At 40.1% G+C, this 17,644-nt stretch overlaps 1 protein-coding gene across 1 annotated transcript in view; it reads right to left on the reverse strand.

Moving 5' to 3' along the window:
• Abca13 (ATP binding cassette subfamily A member 13) overlaps positions 1 to 17,644 on the reverse strand; it is a 405,330-nt gene that overhangs the window by 119,114 nt on the left and 268,572 nt on the right. Inside the window, exon 48 of the mRNA XM_057772486.1 lies at positions 15,178 to 15,289. Coding sequence (XP_057628469.1) covers positions 15,178 to 15,289 — 112 coding nt within the window. The remainder of the gene's footprint in view (positions 1 to 15,177; positions 15,290 to 17,644) is intronic.

Consider the following 17,644-nt stretch of genomic DNA (forward strand, 5'->3'; position numbering starts at 1 on the left):
ACATCTAGGCTTACCCTAAACCATCAGAGTTGCTGCCGAGAGTTTAAAAATGGTGCTCTAATGATGGCATTCTGTTCCCTCATTTCTAAGTTATGAATGTATTGTCCTTCGTTGCGGCATATTTCCTGGACTGGTGTCATTTTTAGAGCTCTAATCTAGGAGGTGAGGGCAATCTGCTCTCCCATCTCACTGGTGGAATGATGGACTGCCTCTCGGGTTAGTAATCACCAGTGTGCTTGGCTGTATTCGGGATATTTGCATAATGCATCTTTCCGGCTCTCTGATAATGAAACTTCACGTAAGGAAACCAATGAAAGACAAACATTTCTTTGTAAGGCAGTTTCTGGAATGGTGGATTCTTAGAGGAAATAGGAACTTCAAAGAATGGTGTAGCCCTAACATACCAGGTTTTGATTGCCATGGGTTCTGTTTTCCTGAGCACAAAACCTGCTCCTGTTATCAGCAGAGCCCAGGTCAGTGATAATCTCAGCCTAACTCCCACCAAGGTACAATAGCACTGAGAACTGGGCATCTATAAAATCATCATGTAGACAGTAGAGTTCCTAGTAACATGGATAGACCATCAAACCCTCATCAGGCAGCAGAAGAGGAGCTGATCTCTTTCTGTCTCTGTCTCTGTTTGTCTTCTCTCTCTCTCTCTCTCTCTCTCTCTATATATATATATATATATAATAAAAATATATAATATATAATCAAACCTTCATAAGACAGCAAAAGAACTGCTGATATACATGGAGAGAGCTCCAGAAAAGTCTCCAACCCTCCACCCCCAGCAGGTACCATCCTGTCCTTCCCTCCCTCCTTTGCATGAGGATATGAACCTCACTAGGTGTTGCCTCCACCTATACCTTAGAAGTATGTCTTTGGAGAGGTCACAGGTCACTGCTGGGCCTGGGACTCTCCCTTTCAAGGAATCTCACTGGAATACCAGAGACACCACTATTCACTTGATAATGGCCTTGGCGTGCTACAATTTATATGTTTTACAGAGTGAAGTATTTAAGTGAAATAACATTAAAAAGTTTACATGTTTCATATGGCCTACATGAGATCTTAACATCCCTGGGAAGTAGGACCTAGACTGCTCAAGGCAACAAGAACAAAGTGCACTTGTAGTGCCCCTCACTACATGAAGGGTACAAGAAAATACTTGTACACATGAAGATTTATGAGGTGACACTTGCCATACCTGCTCTAATTACTACACCATATATGTAGTTCAGTACATATGATACGTACTGAAGCATTACATGGCACCCTATAAAGAGCATACTATACTTTCATGTATCCAGCTTTTAAAGTAATTACATTTCAGCTTAATAAACAAATAGAGGCTGTCATTTCCTGTTATCTCACTTCATAGTCATTCCTAGGCATTCACCGTGGAACTAAGAAATTCTCTTTAGATATCAAGACACAGAAAAAGACATCCAGTTTGAAGGTTTAGAACAGAAAACCTCGTTGTCAAAATGGTAGCTAAGCCCAGTGCTTCCTGTTAGCTTTTGAAAGACTGCATCCAGCTAGGCTTAGAATAACATGTTCTGCCAGTGTTCTGACTTGGATGTGGAAATCAGAGCACTAGGTACCAGGGTGATCCATCAAGGTCCAAGCAAAGATTTTATCTGCTCGGTCTCAGGCCATAGGTGTTGCTGTGCCAGCTAACATAAGCAGGGTGATGGGGCAGACAAATGGTTCATCCCTGAGAACATTACCTCCCACAGGGAAGCCATTGTGGTACTTTAGGCCATCCCCAGAAGGTACTGTAGAGCAGGATGGGAGTTCTGGCAGCACTGGGGATGGTGGATTATAATGGACATAAATATATACACTTGAAACTTGTGTGGTGTCTGGTGTCTGGGTCTGCAAACACACTTGGCTTACCACCACATTACTGTTTTTCAGAATCCTATTTGTTTTTGCAGCACTTCTACGAGGTTAAACATACTTTAAAATTAAACTAATATTACTTTAAATTGGAGGTAAGGAGATTTTATGTGTATTTTGCAAAGACTGGAAAAGGTTTGGGGTTATTTAAATAAGCGGCATATGCATACATTTTCTCAAAAAATAAGAGAGTAATGGATAGGAAATGAACAAGGAAACACGGAGAAGATGACTGTCTCTGCAAGGAAGCTTTAAGTCTGTATCAATAGGGGGACATAACCCAACTGCACAGAGCATCTCACACACTATCTTAGGGCGTGACAATTTAGACAGCAAACCCCTTTCCAGAGACCCAGGGAAGTAGGAGTTGGTTATGACCAGTGTCCAATACCACGTACCACGTATAAAGCAACCACTCCTATAGTGGAACTTGCTGTGGAGAAATGGGCTGGGGGGGTGGAAGATGAATTCAGAAAGCGAATGGAAGCAGAAGAAGGTTCTTCTGACTGATCCTGAGATCAGGCATAATTCGTATCAGAGTGAGAGGTGCAGCTCCAATTTTCTGAGTCTCCATTTAATCGCTTTTCTGGGAGGCCAGAAATATCATTTACAGCCTTTGATGTCCTAGTGTGGAAGAGGCATTATGCCAAGGAACAATCCCTGTAATTGGGGTATTATTTTCTTTGTATCCTGTTATTCCGTATTCTACTTAGGTTACAATGGCACTATGAGAAAATCTTGGGCTGACAAGGCTGGTAACAGGGCCAAGAGTCTTAAAGCAAAGGGCCATGACTGCAGCATCACAATGCCCATCACAATGGGCTCACAGCCCTTGCCAACATCACTTCAAAGGTTTTCAGAGGTGATGTTCATATGTGCATTTTAAAGACACATAAAACATTTTTCTTTGATTATTCCTATCTTTTATATTCCAGTTTTTCCTTCTAGGAATTGGCCCATAGCAATGTATAAATGTCTAAAATTAGGTTTCTCATTTAGTATTCTCATTATAGCTACATCTGTTATGGTTTCTAGACTGTATATCTGTCATTTATAAAAATGCACATCTGTGCTTTCGTACCATATCCATTATAATGGAGAGACACTTAACACATTGTGATTCAACTCATCACGTCAGGGCTCATTACTTTTATAAATGCATATCTTTGGCAGTATTAATGCCCACATGTCTGTAATGTAGACATCGAAAGGCTTTTATCGGCCTCCACCTGTGTGGAAAAGTTTGTGCTCGTTAAATCACTGTTCTTTTAACCGTGGGTCACAACCCATGCGAGGTCCTATAACTGAACGCAGGCTACTAGAATGTACGGTAACAGTAAATAGTTTTCCAAACAGGCAAACAAGAAAACTTTAATTAATTCAGAATAAAAAATAGTAACTGTGAGGCCTCCATGGTATATCATATGAGTTTCACTACTTGTTTCTGTGATAAATAATCTGGCAAAAATAATTCAGGAGAAAAAGGATTTATTTTATCTCACAGTTCCAGGTTCCCATCTATCACTGGAAAGAATTTAAATCAGCTACACACATAATATATATAGTCAAGACCAGAGGACAGTGAATTAGTAAGTACAAGCTAGGACTCCACTTTCTCCACCGTATATAGTTCAGGGTCCCCTGATAAGAAATGGTACTACACATGGTGAGGAGATCTTCCTAACTTACTTAACCTAAGAAAGATAACCCTCCACAGACATGCTCAGAAGCCAACTTGATCTAGACAATCCTTGGGGTCCTCTTTCTGGGTTTAGATTAGGTCCAGGTGACAAGTGCAACTAATAATCACAGGTTTTACACACAGCTTGCACCCTTTGTACTGTGAATGCCCCCACCACAAAATTCTAAAAGGCTACCTGAAATGCCTTGGCTCAAATTTGTAAATACTGAATTACAGGGCCTTTACTATACACGGAAAATTTTATTTCTTTTTTTTTTTTTTAGTTTTTTTTTATTAATTTATTTAATTATTAAAGATTTCTGCCTCTTCCCCGCCACCACCTCCCATTCCCTCCCCCTCCCCCAATCAAGTCTTCCTTCCTCCTCAGCCCAAAGAGCAAGCAGGTTTCTCTGCCCTGTGGGAGGTCCAAGGACCACCCACCTCCATCCAGGTCTATTAAGGTGAGCATCCAAACTACCTGGGCTCCCACAAAGCCATTACATGCAATAGGATCAATAACCCATTGCCATTGTTCTTCAGTTCTCAGTAGTCCTCATTGCATGGGACAAAACCGGTCTCGCTGAACATAATGGAAAATTTTATTTCTTATAGAAATATGAATATTTAATTCTTTAAAACAAAGACTTTTCATACTTTCTTACCATCATTCCTTATTTTGTAAGTATCAAACCAGTGTGTCTTTGAGTTGTACTCTGTTAGAATGTTTGATTTTAAAATTGATTGTTTGAGAGTTTCTGACTTAAGTTTCATTAGAAAATGCTAAATGAATTTTGACTTGAAATTAGAACTGGATTTCTTACAATTTCTGAAATGGTCCTCAACATTCTTTTGTCATTTTGTTCTACATATTAATATGAAGTGTCACTCTCAATGTTGACCATTATAAAATCTAAATGCTGATCAACTATAAAGGAGTTGCCTACCCTGTAATATCAAATGTTCAGCCAAGATTTAAATCTTTATGTAAAAAGTAATAGTACACAGATCTCATTAGCCTGTAAACTTCTCTCATGTTTAATAAATTGTAAATGCAAAACAAAGAACTGTGTTGAAAATAAGTTTTGTAGTTTATTATAAGTAGATGTTTGATTTTTACATCTACTTTGTATATTTAAATAACAAAGGCCAAGTAAAAACTTTTCAGGCAATAAAGCCTGAAGAAATGCTTCCTTGAGTCTTCAGAAGTCACCAGGAATCTTGAGAGACAGTTAAAAGCATAACGTAATCAGACACCACTAAGAGTGAGTACGGAGGTGGAGGGTGCTTCTAATAAGTGTCATTCTGATGTATTTCACCTTCTCTTCCCACTCTTAATGTCTTAGAGGGAAAATGCATTCTCAATATTAAAAATCATTACCACTACTAAGCATTAGTAGTAATCATGAAAAGCTCTTGAATTTAAAAGTAGGGTATAAATATACCCATACACACACTTACATGCAAACATAAACAAGTAAACAAAAAGTAGGGCAAAAATTATATTAAATCCCAATCCAAAACCAATCAGGCCCAAGTACTTTTCTCATTTTAGGAATTTCTCTTGACATACTCACTATTACTAAATTCTGTTTTGTGTGTTGTATGTCTTCAGTTTCATGGATCAACTTTGATGTTCCAAAAATATTTTTGCCTCATGTAAACGTGTATAATTGGTGTGCTATGCTGGAACCAATGCTCACTCAAGTGTCTTTCTTCTATAATAGTGATTCTCAACCTCTAAGTAATAACATCTTGGGGGTCAAATAACCCTTTCACAGGGATCACCTAAGACCACTGGAAAATGTGGATATTTACACTATGATTCATAACAGTAGCAAAATTACAGTTATGAAGTAGCAAAGCACCATAACGTGAGGAACTGTATTAAAGGTTTGAAGCATAGGAAAGTTGAGAACCATTGTTCTATGGATTCGGTATTCCATCATCTTCCTTTGGCTAACAGCTCAGATAGCTATCTATGCTAACAATACATCTACAATGTAATTCTTGAGCCACTTTCTATAGGAGGATAATCCCATTACCTGTTTAAAATATTGGCAACAGCATCTCTCAAACAGAATTTGAGGTGAACTACGCTCTCTCTGCCTCTCTGTCTGTCTATCTATCTATCTATCTATCTATCTATCTATCTATCTATCTATCTATCTGCAATATTCTACTGTGCACTGTCTTTTGAGATTGTAGACAAAAATCTCAAGACCAAACCCTAGGTCCTCTAAGATGGAGAAGTCCTGTACCTTTTGGGTCCTCCCTTTCATAACCAAAACCCCAGAGACACAACACAACAAACCCTACAATGGGAATCTCAAAGGTACTAAGAAGGTGGTGGGCTCTAGGGGACCAGAAGACTTGAACAGAAGGTACTGAATCCCCAGCATGTACTTATCACTTCTTTGTATCTAGACAGAAGCCTCCAAAAGAGCTGTCAAGAGACAGGCACAACAGAGAATAGAGAAAGAGTTACCTGACTGAAGGAGATTTTTTTAATAACTCCCGTCCCATTCAGTCAACCACTAGCAAGAGGATCCTCATCCAAGAAAGTTGACCTTACACACCTACTTGACAAAGACAGGTACAATGGTTACCTCACCTGGGTTAGAAATGGGCTGAGTTTCTGTCCTAGTAAATTGCCATTAAGTCATAATTCTTAAAGGAGTAGAGTTGGCAGACTCTGGTCACTGTGACCCTTTACTCCCACGAAAGAAGACAACGAAGCTTGTGAGTCACTGTCTCTACCTGGTAGCATTCAGACTGAGCATGGCACTATGGGTACAAATAACTCACTGCCTCCAGTGTCAGCCATCCCCAGCAGGACAAGGACCATCCCTTAAATTGACTGTGACTGAAATGAAGGTCACATTTGCAGGCACCCGTTCCTACCACCCAATAACCACATTTGCCCAGTATCTTCCCAGAGACAGTCTCCTGATCTCAGGCTCCTCTCTCATTGTGAACTGGGTGAGGAAGGTTTTTCCTAGAGACTGTTTTTATTCATTGTTCCCTGGTTTCTTTCATCCTTGCCTCATTGCCTAGCACGCAATGTGTGTGAACCCATCTGTTACCTTCCATCTCTAAACACAAGCACATACAAACACCTAGAATCCTATTAAGGTGCAAATCAAGCCCAGAAAGAAAGGCACTAATTAGGAAAGAAGGAAAAAAAATCATATGGCATCATAATAAACCGTTAACAGAAAAGTAATCTTGAACAGAAAGACTAAAGCTAAAGGGACCATATCACTTGACTTCAAAGTACTTAAAATTAAAAATAACACATCTTTTATATTATAGAGTTTTCATTAAAAACAGACACAGACAAATGGAACAAGACAGAAAGTTCAGGTATAGAGCAACCCATCTGTGGCCAAATGGATTTGTTATTGTTTTGGTTTTATTCAAAGATGCCAAGAACAAACCGTGCAGGCTGGTGAGCTGGCACATGGGGAAATTATCTTGCCACCAAGCAAAATGACTGGAGTGTGATTCACAGGACCGACACGGTAGAGGGGGAGAACTGACTCCTGTAAGTTGTTCTCTGACCTCCACATGAGCATCACAGTATGTGCACCATATTTAAAAAAGCACCCATAATAAATAGACAAAGAAATAATTAATACAATAAATATAATAACAGAAAAAGACTGCACTCTGGGGAAAAGGCACTCTTTACTAAATGGTGCTATAGAAACTGAGTATCCATATGTAAAGGAAAGAAACAAAACTATTTCTCACTCTACACAAAGATCAATTCAATAACCATTTTAAAAAACCACAAAGTCAGGCAAGTATTACAGGATAAAGGGGAAAGAGATGCTTCCCAACATTGCAGTGGACATGGATTATCTTTAGATAAGACCTGAAATACACAGAAAACAAGCAAAACTAGACAAACAGGATGGCACCAAATGAAAACACTTCTACACAGCAAAAGAAATTATCAACTGGGGGAAGGCACAACCTACACAATGGGCAAAAATATTTCAAACCATACAGTCAATAAATGGTGCGAATCAAAGATGCATAAATAACTCAATAGCAAAAAGTAATCAATTTTAAAATTCAGTATTTTTTAGAATATTTTTTAAAAATTCAATATTTTTTAAGAAAACATGAATTACCAATAGCACATGAAATTATAAAAAAAAAAAACTATGATACCAGAACTTATCAGGGAAATGCAAATGAAAACCATGGGGAGACAAGGCCTGACTCCAGGAAGCAAGACTGTGAGGCTATGTCAAAAACACAAATGATAAGTTTAAGAGAGAAAGTAGAGAAAGGGACCAACACACTACTGGTGAAGAGTAGCTGTTTTTGAAAACAACATGGGTGCTCGTTAAAATTTAAAAGTAGAGCTGCCTGTGACCCAGAAATCCTTCTTCTGCTGTCTGTCAAAGGGTAGCTGTGCTTTTATGTCCACTATGGCACTCCTCACAATAGGAAAGACATGGAATTAATCTACGTGCCCATCAACTGACAAACAGACTAAGAAAATGTGGTATTTTTACACCAAGGGCTATTATCCAGACATAAAATGATGAAATCCTGCCATTAACAACAAGAATGAAGGTGTAGAATATTATGCTAAGTGAAGTAAGAATAGGTCCAGAAAGAAATACTATAAAATATCAGGTCCTGGAGCTACACAAACAAAAACAGATGATGGCAATCCACACTCCTCACTGCTTCCGTGCTTAGCATAATGTCTGCAGGGGTTTGTGTAAATATGGGAATGTCAGAGGAAATAGATCTACAGGTGGGTTTTGGAAACTACTACCTATGGGGGACAAGAGGTGAGTTATTAACTCATTCTGATAGCAGGAGGCCTTCAGTGGAGCCTAGTCACACGTGAACTAGACCTTGAGCATTGAGCAGAAATGTCTAACCTTCTGTTAGGATGCTGGACAGTGTGGGGAAAAACCTAATTGAAGGACCTCAAGGGCTGTAATCCACTAAGCATAAAAGCCCTGTGATGCCGAGCCATGTGAGAAGGCATGGAACAGGATGAGATCTCAGGCTGGCAGCAGTAAATGCGCAGCTATTTAGATGCATGGGCTTTATCCTGAACACACACAAGAGACGCTGAAAGTTCTAAGTATTGGGCAAGAACAATTTCAACATTTTAGAAACGCTTTTCCCAACAAAATGTCAGCATCTTGATTGCACTTTGATTGTTGAATCAATACAAATGGAATTCTGAAAAAAAAAGTGATTTCAAAAAACAAGATCCAGGAGGCAAAAGCACTTAGGGACCTGTTACATGGTGGAAGGTGGGGTGACCCTAGAGGCACATACAGGTTTGGAGACTTTCCTTGGTTTTCTTTTTTCATTACTTGACCTACATGTAGGATAAATGCCTAGGCATCACAGGAAGACCCTAAAAGACAGTAAGCAGCAGCTTATGAATATTTAATAGAGATAAATTTTCATGTTAATAGGATTGTGATTTAATGCGCACATTTGAGACCTGCTGTGTTGTCGCTGAACCTTTACCTGGATGGCACTGGGCTCCATGCTTCAGATATGGACTCAGATAAGATATGAGAGCCCGAGGATGAGAAGACACCACCGTAGGTCCTGACAAACCAGCCTCCTTATGAGTAAACCGAATGGGACTCATAAAGTTCCTTCACCTCTGGGGCAAAAATGCCCATTAATGCCAACACAGCTATCAGAGGGCTAACCAGGAAGGAATGCCCAGTATTGTTTGTGTAGTTCGGAAACGGGTGTTTCAGCTTCTGTTTTCTGCAGGCTCCTGAGCCCTAGGTGATGGGGCTACTGGGGTCAAAGCTGAGGATAAGCCTCCTCCCCTAGCTAAGCCTTGCTTTCATTATAATATTAAGCTCATAGATCCAGCTCTGTCCAATTCCCACATGAATGGGCAAGCAGAAAGAGATGTGATAGAATATTTTTGCTCAGAGCTTTGCTAGTGGGAGTTCTTAATCAATATTTTAATAACAACTCACAATGCACCCTCCTGCGCTGTTGTCTTCTATGTTCCCAATTTACTGCACAAAACTTTCTTTCCAGCACCGACCACATAAACAAGTCAAAAATTGAAACTCTGACACAAAGAAAACAAATAAAATATCTTTAGAGAAATTTCCAATAGCAGAGAATGTGTTTTTGATGTCTAAGCCAGCCTCTCAACAAACAAATGAAGAGCCCACTGCTGTAAGTAGATGCTTCTGAGATGGCCATCATCCGGTTATCTGACCAGCAGTGCAGACATGATCGATGGGCAACTGTGGTTCAGGCAACAATGGTACCCTCTACCCAATTACCCAAATACTACCCAGTAAGGTGCAGAGCTGGCATATAACAACCCTCATGGCACCCACTCCTTCAGAGAAATCCTGAGTCTGCTTCCGGATGTGGGAGTCCCCTCTGTGTGCTGTGATTATCATTAATGAATAAAGAAACTGACTAGGCCTGTTGATAGGGTAGAAGTTAGGTAGGCAGGGAGGATTGGACTGAATGCTGGGAGAAAGAAGGGCAGAGTCAGGAGCCACCACAGATCCACCACCAGAGATAGATGTGCTGTAACTTTGCTGGTAGATCATGACCTCGTGGTGATATACAGATTAATAGAAATGGGTTAAATTAAGATGTAAGAGTTAGCCAATAAGAAGTTAGAGATAATGGGCCAAGTAGTGATTTAATGAATATAGTTTCTGTGTGGTTATTTTGGTTCTGGGTGGGCAGGATGAACAAGCAGTTCCTTGCAACAGCTGCCCAGGCTTCAAGACCGCCCTCTGCAGAAGCATACCAGAGGCTCCTACCCATATTTTTACTCTCTCTCTCACGTGACCACAGGGTCTCCTATGTGGGCTCTAGTGGGTGGCATCTGCCTTTTCTCAGAACCTATGGGTATCATAACCCACCTTTCAAAGTCAGTGAACTCCCAATCTCTTGCCCTCACCATAGCTGAATCATAAGAGCAATGTTTTGAGAAACTTTATAAGAATTTTTGCTCAAAATTAAGCATTTGCAAAAACTTGTAAGGCATGGTAGCATAGGCCTCTAAATCCCTCTAACTGGAAGGAGAAGACAGAGGATTGTGAACTTGAGGCCAGGCTGTGATACATGGAAAAACTTTATCTCAAAGAAAGAGTCGGGCAAGAATCACACACATATACACACGGGCACGCACACACACACACACACATATATACACAAACTCTGCATGTTAGTTCTGTGTTATGCAGTTGCTTGGGATGGGTTCTTGTGGTCCCTGTTTCCTAGAAACAGCCTTTGTCTAATTCTCCTCCATGCAAGACTGACTTGAAATATTTCATTTTCACCAAGAATTTCGCTACCACTTCCTCTAGTGCCTTAGCTATGATATGAACTCTACAGCCTGCAGCTTTCTGGCCCTGGCATTTGCAGTCTGCAGCCTGCCCTTATGACTTTAATGGACCCCACCCTTGCTTCCTGGTTCTTCTGGTCTGACATTTGAGCATCCTTTGTTATCAGAACCTCAAGCACACAACACAGAGACCAACATGACACAGAGGCCATGACCAACATGACTGAGGCAGTTTATAAGCAGCATAGAACACGCAGCTTAGAATTCTGGGTGCTGTCTCCAGTTCACAGGAAGCCTCTTGGACTGAGCTACCAGTTCTCTTAAACTGCTACAGGATATACCAAGGGTAGGTGGGACAAAACCAAATGAATGGTGCCCGCAGTTCCTTACTTTTTCTTGATTAGGTATTTATTTGGTCTCTGTTGCTCTTTGATTTCCATTGCTCTTAGAAAGGTGTGTTAGCTCATTGCTAGTTTTACCTGTAACATATCCCTGGGAGAACCATGACCTCAAGCTTTATAGTCTGGCATCTTGCTGATGACTGAAATCACTTTCTTTGCTATAAAACAGTTCATCACTGTAGGAGGTGCAGTGGAAGAGAAGGTCCCACAGCCTAAACCATTTGCACCTATTTGTTTCCAATTAACCTGAGGTAGTGGTGGTCACTCTGCTCTTCTGACTGCCCCCAAGGGAGAAGGACAGGGGACTGGTCAGCAGTAGCCTGTAGCACAAGAGTCTAGTGGGGCAAAGAGATCAGAAGAGGAACATGTATGCCACAGTAGGAAGCTGCTGAAGGCTAAAAAGAATCCTATGAACATCAGAAGAGAGAAAGGAAGGGAGTGGACAGGAAGTGGGAGGGACAACAGTTGTTTGCCCTTCTGGACACTAGCCATTGAGTGCAGATGGCAGCTTGATATCCTGACCTATTCACTGGCTGAATATGCAAGCCAGTCTCGGGGTTGCTTACCTGACTTCCTTCACCAGTCACTTTTAAGACAAAGCTGAGACCAAGGCTGCTTGTGGCTGCTCTGATCTCTCCTTTCCAGTATTCTGGATCCTACTGCAAAGTTTCATGTCCTCTTGCAATATCTGCCTCCATGCAAAACACCCTGTGCCTCCTTTGGGACACCCGCTTTCTCCTAACATTTCTCAAAGGGCTGCCAGGTCTGATGTCAGCCTCAGAAGCACAAGTTTATATTTGGGTCTTAAATCCTTTCTTATCCCCCGTGCTCCAAACTTTTCTTCATCTGTCTGAACTTTAGTGTGTTCTTTGTTCCAGATTCTTCCTGATCTTGCCTAGATACCTAAATACCTCTACATTTGAGAATAACCTTTCTGTGTTTCTCTGATTTTTTCTTATGTTTTCGTTTTATTCTTATCCTCAGGAAAGAATGTTCACTGACTAACTAAAAAGGTCCTTCCTCCATACAGCATCAGTCAAGGTCAAGTGAGATTTGGCTTTAAAAAAATATAATCCTTTTCAGAGAGAACAATTCCTCTCCATACTCACACTCATGATGAGGTCAAACTAGACAACTTGAAATCTGAAGCATGCCAGGACTGACCGGTAGTGCTGACCTCTAGAATACCCAATTGAGCTCAAACTACTGTTCATTGCCCAAGGACCACTATTATAGTCCTTGATGGAGAATGTCCACAAAGAAAAGGACCATTCAGTTGGACATGAGAGAAAAGTGACCCATGCTACTAGTGAGAAGAAGATGCTACTATGTCTAAGAGCCAAACTGGCTCAGCACCTAAGCTCCTAGATGATTATGTAGAACATCAAAGTTTCTAACCAATAAGGTAGGCAAATAATGCCTATCTTATATTTTCATTTTATTGTTTTTCTTTTTCAAATTATAATTTAATTATAGCATTTCTCCCTTTCCTTCCCTCCCTCCAAGTCCTCTCATATACTCTCTCTTATCTCCTTCAAATTCATGGCCTCTCTTTTCATGAACTTTTATTCCATACGTACACATATGCACATATCCGGCTGCCCAGACCTAAATACTAACACAGAAACTATATTACTTATAACACTATTTGGCCAATATCTTAGTTGTATTCCTAGCTAGCTCTTATATCATAAATTAATCCATTTCTATTAATTTATGCATCATCACGAGGCTGTGGCATACCAAAAAGGTTGCACTGTCTGTCTCCTTTGGCAGCTACATGGCATCTCTCTGACTCTGCCTTCTTTCTCCCTACATTCAGTTTAGTTTTCCCATCTAGTTCTATTTCTGCCCTGCCATAGGCTGAAGCAGCTTCTTTATTAACCAGTGGTAATAAAACATATTCACAGCACACAAAGGGCATACATTCCTAAAAATAATCGGTTCAATCCATTTAATAATACCTATGTAAATGTTTTTAGAGCTGATCATTTGGCACTAGACCGTCAACTGGTTCACTCTTCCCTAGGGAAGGCTACATCTCTTGTCCTCAGCTTTTCTCAGTTGCTGATAGTTATTTGTGAAGAAGGGTGGAGACCTTGGCCTCATGGGCTTTTCCCCATCCAGGTGAACACATTCACTAGTGTCTTCCTTGTTTAGTTAACATTTGGGCAGTTATGTTGGTGAGGCTTTAGTGGTGTCACTTCTGATATTAGTAAGAGACACACTCTGACAGGAAATTTTCTGAATATCTGGCTCCTGCAATCCTTCCCTTGCTTCTTCTATAATGTTCCCTGAACTGGAAAGAAATCATGTCTGGTATTGGAAGACTAGCCAAATAGACAGTGAGAGTGATGTCATGGTGGTTGGAGGAGAATCAACAAGTACTGGTTTAATAAAGCAACATAATTTCTAATGAAAATCTTTAAATATCTGTTCTTATGCCCACAGATAAGTATAGTCTTCACACTTTACCAAGGAAATTTCTCTTCAAAACAGATGGAGACCACTATAGAAAACTACAATAAATTAAAATGTAGAGTTGTGAATTCTAGTCTCATCGGATACATCTACAAAACATTATCTTCCAAATTTTGATGTGAAACTTTTAAAAAATATGCATAATGAATCCTACTGTAGTTCCTGATATTGTTCAGACGCTTAATAAATATTATTCCTTTATCCCTACCTTGTGCGATTCAATAACTCTTTTGTGCTTATCTTAGCCATACATATTTTAATATTTTATTATCTACTATCATTAGATATTATCAGGGTGTCAAAAACTAGTTTATTTTATTTTAAATGGTTTTAGCAGGCTGGAGGTATAGGAAGAGGTAGAGTACTTGCCATAGGTGTGCATAAGGCAACCACATAACCCAACACCACAACATAAAGTAAACCTGAAAAGGTAGGGGTGCTGGAGAGGTGGCTCAGTGGTTTACACTACTTGTTTCTCTTTCAGAAGACCTGAATTTGACTCCTAGAATAGACAGGATGGCTGACAACCATCTGCAGCTCCCGTTTCAGAGAATCCAATGACCTTTCTTGACCTTCTAAGGCACAAGGCATACACATGGCACATACATGCAAATGAAACGCCCATTCATATAAAAAACATAAAATAAAACAGGTAGTAAATTGTGAATCAAATATTAAAAGGGAACAAAGGGAACCGATTCAGAGTGACAGCTCAGCATGGACCTCCATGAGCACTGATGCTTCTGCAAGTACCCATGAAATAAACTACAACAGGTGGAGCCTGGTGTTGTTTATGCTTCCTGACTTTTTTCTTCTTTTTGTAATGACTTAAATTAACTTGATAAATTATTGCTTCTCCACTCAACTAAAGTTGGGAGATAGTCCTAAACCAAGAAATCAACTCTGGATACAAAAAATGGACCTAAGCCATTAACCAAAATGAGAAAGCAGAGGTAATCAGTGGGCGGTTGGCACGTGGGACTGATGAGATGAGGGGCCAACAAAGACCAAATTACAATGTTCACTTTACCAATGGTCACACATTAGGGAAATCTTTTATTCTCTATTGCAGTATTCCATATAGTAGAGTCCTTAAAATTGAATTTGCTTTTGCTTCTATATGATATTAAACTGCAGAATAATTTTTGAAATAAATCCTCAGAATACCTTTTGCTTCACAGACAAGGTCACAGCTTCAAGAAAGCTGGATATTTAATGTGAGAGACAGAGAGAGCCCAGAACTTCGTGTGATGTTATGCACAGAATGTCTGATGAGAAACTGTGCATCATTCTTCATTGCCTTATTCTGCACCTTTCAGTATTAAAAAATACTGTTCTGTTGAAAGTAGTCAATGACAATGAACAAAAAATCACATTACCATATTGTCTCCAGTCTGAAGTATCCGGGGGTAAGTACTGCCATAAGATCAGGTTGTTGAGATGGTTTAGGTAGGAGGGGAGAGAATGGAAGCCCTTCTGGTTATACCACACCTGAAAAAGAAGGAGACGATGAATCTCATGAGAGTGCTTCTCAATTCTGTTCATGTGTCACTGAGCATCAACAGCACCTGAACACAGGACTCGGAGCGGCATTCCTTCATGGCTGACAGTGACAGCCAATTTCAGGCTGCTAATTTTATATTTATCTCAAGCATATAATTTACAGCTAAAAATAGATTAATTTTCCCCAGAACAAATGCAAATGTTGCTTTATAATTATAGTCTCACAGGATTTGGGACCGAAGCCCATTATTTTTTTTTTTCTTTCTCAGTTGGTAAGCTAATGAAATTTGACCTGCAAATTAAAGGCGTGGAGGATGATCAGAAAAAATGATTACTTTCAATTTAATAACTGCACGTGGAACATCATTTCTCAAAATATATTGAATTGAACATTTGTTGAGCATAGAGAATAAATCAATGTATCTCTTGAGATGAGAAAGGTAAGGTAAAAAGAAAAAGACTATGTTTGTAAAGACCAGATACTAAATATCATTCAAAACACACTGAACCACTGCTTCCTACTCTTCGAAATATCATATCAAGATTTTAATGAAGAATGAAATATGTATGGTAAGTTTACAATGATAGTATCTTCAAGAAATACAGCCTGTCGACTAGTAGATTTGGGTCTTAATTCATCTGTGGTAGAGTACATGGTTCTAACGATGTTGTTTTGCAACAGATAATTTACTCTGAAAACAAGAGCCACCCCACAGAAAGCTGGCCCTTAAGGAGCCATCTCAAGTTTGCACACAAGTTTACACAAGTGAGAGCTAGACTTCGAGTCACTTCTCCTCCATCCTTATGCGTCCAAGTATATTTTACGGGGCCCGTGAGTAGTAGTCTGTGGGAAAAGCTAAGTAACAAAATGCCGTAAATATCAAATAAAATAAAAGTCTACTATACAAACTAGTGTTTCCCAACTCTTTTATTTTAGTAGACAAGAACCCCCATCTTTCACACAATTAACAGCTGTTTCCCACTGCTTATTTATGCTATAAAGTCATCTTTTAAACTTCAAGGAAAGGAAGACATCTCGAAACCTACTAAACACAGAAGGCAAACACATTCCGTGAGTTTTGGCACTCTGCCTAAACACAGTAGCAGTGCATGGGCAAACCACACTCCCCAATGCAGGACAGTTTAGTGCTATAATCCTGCCAAGCAGATTGAAACCTGAGTGTTGGGATGGGGTAAGCACTGAGCTAAAGGATTCTGGGTTAGATCTCAGGAGTATGCCTACTTCTTTGGCCTAACAGACATTTCCCTCAGAGTTCTTCTCTCTCTCTCTCTCTCTCTCTCTCTCTCTCTCTCTCTCTCTCTCTCTCTCTCTCTCTCTCTCTCTCACACACACACACACACACACACACACACACACATTTCCAGAAATGATGGAAATGTAGGGTTGTGTTCAAGTCAGCTAATATAGTTGAAAGCCTATCCATTTCATGTGAAAATCTTATTTCCCAATCTTATACCCATCTCCACAACCTCATCCCCCACTATGACAAGCTTTCCTTAAAAGTTTAACAAGTGAGAAAGAAATAAGAAGATAAAGGGGGTGATAATGCCATCTCCACCCTGTACCAGAAATTTTTAAATTTTAAGTTTGATTTTTGCCTATTTGTTTTAACAGACTGATATATTTTAAAAATACAATATCTCAGAACAGTGATACCACCAGCAAGGTAGAGATGTAGAAGGATAACAGAGCTGGAGAATTAGGAGCCTCTGTTTACCCCCTATGCCGCATGTCCCTGGGTTCTGTGGTTTCTGTTCTAGAACAGTTCATAGACCCCATTTCTCAACATCCCTGTTGTGTGGTCCTTTGCAATGAGACTGAGTCTGTCTCATTGCACTGAACCACAGGATAAGACAACAAGAGAGGTTTGAAAAGCACAGAGATGTATGTGCATCCTTGCTGAGCCGCTGACATCACTGAGAGGACCGGGCTGGGCTGACAGACTGGACATAGACACAGAGTCGAGCTGAGCTCAGACTTCACACATGCACACACTGCAGTACATTCTTAGCACTCTATGCAGCCTGAGTATCCCTCGGAATGTCAGCTGGGTCTTTTCCTTCCAGAAAAAGGGCCCTGTCTGCAGCTCTTCATTTTTTCATTGCTCCGTAGCGGTTGATCTAAACATCTGCTTTGTATTGCTTCTGGCCAGTGTCACTTCCATATAGAAGGAGTTGTGCAGAGACAATCTGCTCAGCTCACCCCACTGACCCTTACAGCAGGCACATAGATGGTGCAGATGTACCATAGTGACCACTCCTCAGCCACATGGCCTCCTATAGCCTGTGCCAGTCTCGTGAAATGCACCAGGGAAAACTCCC

This window comes from Chionomys nivalis, chromosome 6 (assembly GCF_950005125.1).
Source record: "Chionomys nivalis chromosome 6, mChiNiv1.1, whole genome shotgun sequence".
NCBI classification, from domain to species: Eukaryota; Metazoa; Chordata; class Mammalia; order Rodentia; family Cricetidae; genus Chionomys; species Chionomys nivalis.